This window comes from Gadus macrocephalus, chromosome 21, assembly GCF_031168955.1.
Source record: "Gadus macrocephalus chromosome 21, ASM3116895v1".
NCBI lineage: Eukaryota > Metazoa > Chordata > Actinopteri > Gadiformes > Gadidae > Gadus > Gadus macrocephalus.
Genome location: NC_082402.1, coordinates 9,556,164 through 9,563,663, shown reverse-complemented (window position 1 = coordinate 9,563,663; position 7,500 = coordinate 9,556,164). Strand labels below are relative to the sequence as shown.

Genomic DNA, 7,500 nt, shown 5'->3' with positions numbered 1-7,500 from the left:
ACACACGCACACGCGCACACACACATGCACAACCTCGGAATCAGCAGGATCCAAATGGGGCTGACAGACAGGGCCAATAGAGCGGCGCGTTCTGTCTGGGAGACGATGGGGGAGTCAGGCAGGCGGAGGGATAGCTGCTGTCCACAGATATACGCAGGCTGATGTGCTGACCTTTTCCCCTAAAAACTAGCAGCACGCTCCATTGAGACGTCTCCACAGGCTTGAGACAGGTCGACGTCTCATAACCGTTTGGTCTTCTTGCCAACATAATTGATATTATTTCAGCCCCTGCTCCCCCCCCCCCCACCCGACCCCCTACCCCCAACAGATTGAACAGAACTCGGTGCATGTGTGTGTGGTGCAAAGCGTGAGATCCACCCATCCACCTGTGACCTATAACGGGCACTCTGTACCCCTGGTACCACAACAGATCCCCCTCCCCCATTATCAAAAATTGTGTGTGTCCATGTTTGTGTGTGTGTGTGTGTGTGTGTGTGTGTGTGTGTGTGTGTGTGTGTGTGTGTGTGTGTGTGTGTGTGTGTGTGTGTGTGTGTGTGTGTGTGTGTGTGTGTGTGTGTGTGTGTGTGTGTGTGTGTGTGTGTGTGTGTGTGTGTGTGTGTGTCTGTTAAACAATCTTGTGGCACAGCATGATCCAAAAAGTCACTTAGTTTGTCATTGTCCAAAATTGGAATAGAATAGAAAATACAAACCGAAAATCTGTCCGGTGTTCTTGTTGTCCAACCTGATGCCGGTGGAAAAAAACAAAAAATGACCACTGTTGTTTTACGTGTGACCTTAATGTGACCTTTGACCCTTTTGGCCAAATTAGCTAGCTACATGTAGAATGGTAGAGATGTCATAACATGGGAGAAGCATCCATCTCCCCCGACAACCGGACAACCACAAAAATACCTAGCCGCAGTGGACACCCACAATGTCCTCCAACCAGCCCCGCTTCTACCTGTTAGCATGGAAGGGGGAAGCCTTTTTTTGAATATAAAGAGCAGAAGAACTCATGTCTCTGTAGCATGTCCCAAAAAAGAATTGAGTTCTGGTTTATCTCATATTATCTTGGGTTATCTATTCTCTCTTCATGTACTCTCTCTCTCCTTCGTTCTTTTGCTGTCTCTGTTTCTCTCCCTCTCATTATCTCTGTATCTCTCTCTCTCTCTATCTCTCTCCAGGTGCAGTCACGATGCAGCAGCAAAGAAAATATCCTAAGATCAAGTGAGTATAAAGTCTACTGACTCAAAGGGCCTTTGTTGTCCAATGCACCAGTGCGCATGCGTGTGTGTGCGTGTGTGTGTGTGTGTGTGTGTGTGTGTGTGTGTGTGTTTGTGTGTGCGTTTGACTGCATGTCCAAAACCACATGGCTTGTATGTGTTTACCCATGTGCGCAGTCAGTGCACTGCCCACTGTGTGTGTGAGCAGAAAATACAAGAAATTGGGTCACGATAAAAAAAAGGGCATTTTCTTGTTGCTTTAATGCAGAGGAGGTAAATAGAGGAAAAGAGTGAGCAGGAGACACATACTGAATATGTGTGGAGGATGAAAGAGAGAGAGAGAGAGAGAGAGAGAGAGAGAGAGAGAGAGAGAGAGAGAGAGAGAGAGAGAGAGAGAGAGAGAGAGCAGATTGCATTAGTTACACCTTGCTTTGTTAAGTTCAGAGATATTACAAGGTGTATTAATAGACTAGCGGGACCCACTGCCAAGAGAAGCCTCCACGCAGCGGCAGGAGAGGGGGGGGCAAGGTATTCAACACCTACCAATAAAATGTGAATGCTCTGTTGCTAAAGCAACACAAACACCCTAGCACACACATGCACACCAGAATTGTGCATATGCATGTTTCACCGGGTGTCGCTACATGTCTTCTCTCGTTGGAGTGGGGTGAACCGCCTTGACAGTTGCACATCTTTTATGCTGCAGTATAAACACACAGAAGGCTATCAAATCCGGTTGTTTTACTTCACGTGAGTTATACCACTGACTGGATGAAAAGGGCTGAGTTAATTGCCAAAGTCTGATTTATATAACTGGTCCCTTTTAAACAAAATAGGCGGCTTCAAGTTAAGCTTTGAAGAAACCAAACCAAACCAGAACCAACTCACTTTTTAGACACATGGTGGTGGGCTTCGGTAACAAAGTGTGTATGTGTATGCGTGTGTGTGTTTGTGCGTTGACGCTTTGCCCACTTGTGTGTGTGTGTGTGTGTGTGTGTGTGTGTGTGTGTGTGTGTGCATCTGCGTGTGTGCATCTGCGTGTGTGTCTCTGTGTGCACGCTGCGTTCCCGACGTCTGCCCTGGACAGGTCACAGTGCGGTGGACATCACAAAGGTGGCCCGGAGGCATCGCATGTCCCCCTTCCCCCTCACCTCCATGGACAAGGCCTTCATCACTGTGCTGGAGATGACCGCCATCCTAGGCAACGAGATCATCAACTACAGAGGTGTGTCTCACTGCCCCCCCGGGATGAAGCAGAGCATTTATTCGTCATTTTATTTGGGGTCTTTTTGTTAAAGGTACACTATGCAACGTTGTTGCTGGCTTTAAGGCTACAGGGATGGAGTTGAAACGCTCAAAGAGAAATCTCATGCCTCATCCCTTGATGGGGGGCAGGATTTTGAGAGAGGAGGAAGGGGGAGCGGTGATGAGTTTGTGTTTTATCAAAGAATCGCAAATCGTGCATATCGTAGCTTAACGCGAGATCATCGCACGCAGATCACTTAGCAAAAGCCACATTGTAGAGAACAATCGATAAGTCTTCCGTGTGCATTTGAGGCTTTGTGTTTCTGTGGCTACACCTTATTGAATGGTGCAGAAATGGTGTGAGAGTGGTGGCAGCGCATTGTATCTGTCGGATTGTTGCTTGGTTGGCTGTCTGTCTGAGGTTGCAGATGAGAACAACACTAAAGGAGATTAAAGGACTACAACGCTCAAACTGTCTCCATCCTTTACACACCTACACACCTGCAACAGCAATGCACCCAGTTCACCAGCAGCCATGTTAAACCCACACACACACATTGCTACAGAAGCTCACTCTAAACATTGAGTTGGTTTTGGTTTTGTTTGGTTTCTTTGAAATTCAACTCGACGACGCCGCCGCTTGTGTTTAAAGGGGACCTTTTCTACAAATCTGACTGTTCCTTGCTCATATTTGATTCGATTGAGTATTACGGCGAGTATTCTCAGCCCTTTCCATCTTGTCAGGAGTAAAATTAACATGAATTCAGATTTGAAATGCTTGTGTGTTCATACCACACCACAACAGATGTGTAACTATATATATATATATATATATATATATATATATATATATATATGCATAGGCGCACACACACACACATACACACACACATTGCAGGAATTAAGAAAAACAAACAAACACATACACTCCTTAAATGATACACACACATTCAATCACACATTCATGGCCAAGCGCTTCACTTGTAAGCTTACAGGACAACATGGATTGTTAATAATGTGAAGAAGATGAAGCTAGTAAAATCAACCCCTGCCAGCACAACATATCTATATTGTTCCGTGCATCACTGTCACACCAAAACGCCCCCCATAACCAGGCAGTGTCACAGGTCACACACAATGCCCACGTCATACACACATCGATGATTGCTTGGATGTTTCAGGAGTTCACGTGTGTCTTCTTGTGTGCGTGCTTGTGTTATCAATGTCGTCGACAAATGTATTTTCACAAAGTGTTTGGATTACCCAAAGCAAATCCTAATAACGACCCAAAAGCAACGTCACTGCGCCTATTCCTACTGTCCAACCAACCACACGACTGAAAACAACGGCCCGCTGTATTTAAGCGGATGTCAGGCGGCTGGAGGAAACGACACCGCCGTGTTCTGTTGTAAAAGTAATCCAGTGCAAACCGAGACGAACAGAGAGTCACACTCTGCAGGTCTTCTGCAGCGTGGTGACATCACCGCTGGTCTATTTTTGTAAGGTAGTGCACGTGGGTCTCGGTGCACGCTCTTAACAAGCTGCTCAAACGGCCACCTAGGGAGGCATGGCAGTCACACCGTTTGTTTTTAAAGAAAGGGTTGGAAGGGTAGGGTATACACTACTACGTGTTTGACACGGTTAAGTATTATATGGATTAGCTCAGCCCCCAAAGTGTGTGTGTGTGTGTGTGTGTGTGTGTGTGTGTGTGTGTGTGTGTGTGTGTGTGTGTGTGTGTGTGTGTGTGTGTGTGTGTGTGTGTGTGTGTGTGTGTGTGTGTGTGTGTGTGTGTGTGTGTGTTTTTGTGTTTGTGTGTTTGCATATGTGCATAGTTGTCTGTCATGCATTCATTCATATCAGAGCCCCTAATCTTTGCATCAATGCTCAGGTAATAACAGCACACAAGACCTCAAAGACACAGGCTTTAAATAGCCACACAAGACCGGGGGTATTTCAAGAGCTAGGATTCTTCTCCTCCTCCACCCACTCGCGTACACTCTATCTCTCTACTGCTTCTACCTAGCCTTTCTTCCTCCCTTCTGTCTCTCTCTCATCCTCTCTATCTTTATCTCTGTCTCCCAACCCCCTGACAGCTTCTTTGCATTTGCTCTTCCTCTTTCTCTGTCTTTTTTGTTGTTGTCGTTGTTGTTGTTGTTATTGGGGTAATGATACAGAGGATTTTAAATGAAAGGAAATTGTGTGTCTGTTTGTGTCTGTGTCTGTGTGGTGTGTCAGGTGGTGAGTCATACAGTGAGATTCTGATGCAGGGTGTCACATGCTTTCTCTTTCATCTCTCTCTCTCTCTCTCTCTCTCTCTCTCTCTCTCTCTCTCTCTCTCTCTCTCTCTCTCTCTCTCTCTCTCTCTCTCTCTCTCTCTCTCTCTCTCTCTCTCTCTCTCTGTGATCTCTTCAATGGTCTCTCTTTCTCTCTCGCTCCCATGACTGCATCTCCTCTCTGAACCTGGCTGTTGACCTCAGACGGGATGGGTCGGGTCCTGGCTCAGGACGTTTATGCCAAAGACAACCTTCCACCGTTCCCTGCCTCCGTCAAGGATGGCTATGCTGTGAGAGGTGAGCATTGAGCTTCTCACTCGCACTCTGTCGCTCACTCTTTATGTGATTCCTCTGTTTTTCCATTGACAGAGGGATATTTATATTCTGCGATCAGCCCCTGAATGTTTCTTCTTCTCCTTTCAGCGGCCGATGGGCCAGGTGACCGCTTCATCATCGGAGAGTCCCAAGCTGGAGAACAGGTCCGCCCCACTAGTGGATTCACTGTTTAGCTTATTTTATTTGCATAGCCCTTAATCACCATTACATTCTTAAAGGGCTTAACTGGCCAAATATGTATGACACCCCCCTGACCCAAGCCCCAAAAGGGCAAGTTAGTTCTAGCTTGGTTTGGTTTAGTTTTAGTACTCTATGTTGCTTCCTCCCGGGTTTCGCTACCTCTAGACTTGAACCCCGGTCCTCTTTCCCAAGCCCCACCAGACCAAAGTAAAGCGTGGCCTATTCTCCCAGTCAAGCGGGCGTATTTATCTTTGTGCATTGTGTTTCTCCTTGCGTTCACTCCAACACCGTGACATGTTACCCAAAGTACCCTGGCATCATCAGAGCAAAGGAACAACCAGTGTGATGCAATGAGCCTAAATTTCAGTGGGGCAGAAACTACTGGCTTATGACACACCCACAATTGATATGTTTTTTTAATATGCAATTTTTGAGCTACATTAAAACATGCTAACTAAACAAATGATGAGTAAGCATTGAAAAAAGAACAGAAACTCAACACTGTTAATCACATGTGCAACACCACTCGCCATTTCTGCATAAGATATAGAAACGAAAGATACTGGTGGAATAGTTTGAGTTAAAACAACAACAGATCTAGAATATGACCATATCGGCGTCTTTTAGCACAAATTGAAATCCCTATAGCAGCCTGCAGGGTTATGCGATAAACATACGGAGGAATGTGGTCGCTGAGCTGCCCTGCCCCAACATGGCATGAGCATGACACGTCAACTCAACTAGCATCACCGCCATCATCCACAATTTGATGTCAACACACCAAAAATAGTTGGAAAGCCTACAGAAACTATCATTCATGTGACAATCACATGATTAAAAATAGACTTGGAGCAATGATTTACTGAGGAACTATTTTTCTGGGCTTTTGCAAGTAGTTCGCTGCCCCACCTGCCCACATGGACGGCCCGCGCCTGGGTACAAGCCTGCTGTCGGTCACACAGTAGTGTTGTGGACAGCAGTCTAATCAGGGGGTTTGTGTTGGTGTGTGCAGCCCACCCACACAGTGATGCCGGGCCAGGTGATGAGGGTGACGACGGGGGCCCCTATCCCGTGCGGGGCCGACGCCGTGGTCCAGGTGGAGGACACAGAGCTGCTCCGCGAGTCTGAGGACGTGAGTCTCACCTCTGACCCCCAGATGTCCATTCCCCTACAAAAGGATATAGAAATAACGATAAATATCAAATCTTGGAGGTGGTTGCTGTCCAAAGTGGAGTCAACATTGCTGAAATATTGAATGCAGAAAATGTAAAGCGAATGAATTGAGTGACTGCTACTACTACTAATACTACTACTAGTAGGAAGTTATCTTAAGTGAAAATGAATTGGCCCATGCCTTGTAAAATCCTTCAAAACAATTTATTTGAGTTTCACAGTATACACTCTTATGCAGTGTGTTTGAAAGTAAACACTACTATACAGCATACAGTGTATTTGACAGTAAACACTACTATACAGCATACAGTGTGTTGGACAGTAAACACTACTACACAGCATACAGTGTGTTTGACAGTAAACACTACTATACAGCATACAGTGTATTTGACAGTTAACACTACTATACAGAATACAGTGTGTCTGACAGTAAACACTACTACACAGTGTGTGCTTGCATACAAGCCTTTGGATGTGGTTTTCAGGGTACAGAGGAGCTGGAGGTTCGTATCTTGGTTCAGGCCCGTCCAGGCCAGGACATCCGGTGAGCCTTCTGTTTTGTCTTTGTTGTTGGTTGTTGTTGCTCTTCTCTAGCTTTATTTATCACTTGCCTTCCCATACAAAATACCCAGACTGCTTTGTTATTGCCGCAAAGATAAATAAGACTCATTCACAGAAGGATCAAGAAATGAAGAATGTATGAATGATATAGATCATGCAGAAAAGAATGAAGAATATATTTAGAGTGACTACAATACAATGAAAAGAGAAAAACTGTCTTGGCATCAAGCTTAAGCTACATTTTAGCCTGCTTTAATTACCTAGCGTCACATAACTGCCCAATATTTCTGGGTCTTTTCATTGCCTTCACATGGCTCTTGCTGCAAAACATTACGCAAACACCTACCCTTAATTATAATGTGTTCCTTCAACTTATTTTTCTATTTTTTTTCTTCCAAACCAACCAATCATGCCCCAGGCCAATCGGCCATGACATTAAGCGCGGGGAGTGCGTGCTGGGTAAGGGCACCCACATGGGGCCGTCTGAAATCGGCCTCCTTGCCACGGTT

General features: G+C 45.6%; 2 protein-coding genes across 2 annotated transcripts in view; one reads left to right on the top strand and one right to left on the bottom strand.

The window, feature by feature from the left end:
* LOC132449375 (uncharacterized) overlaps positions 1–7,500 on the bottom strand; it is a 117,333-nt gene that overhangs the window by 60,363 nt on the left and 49,470 nt on the right. The window lies entirely within an intron of this gene.
* Positions 1–7,500, top strand: part of gphnb (gephyrin b) — a 19,163-nt gene that overhangs the window by 5,045 nt on the left and 6,618 nt on the right. Inside the window, exons 3-9 of the mRNA XM_060042425.1 lie at positions 1,185–1,227; positions 2,311–2,448; positions 4,946–5,038; positions 5,165–5,220; positions 6,270–6,389; positions 6,916–6,974; positions 7,410–7,500. The exon at positions 7,410–7,500 is cut by the window's right edge and continues 63 nt beyond it. Coding sequence (XP_059898408.1) covers positions 1,185–1,227; positions 2,311–2,448; positions 4,946–5,038; positions 5,165–5,220; positions 6,270–6,389; positions 6,916–6,974; positions 7,410–7,500 — 600 coding nt within the window. The remainder of the gene's footprint in view (positions 1–1,184; positions 1,228–2,310; positions 2,449–4,945; positions 5,039–5,164; positions 5,221–6,269; positions 6,390–6,915; positions 6,975–7,409) is intronic.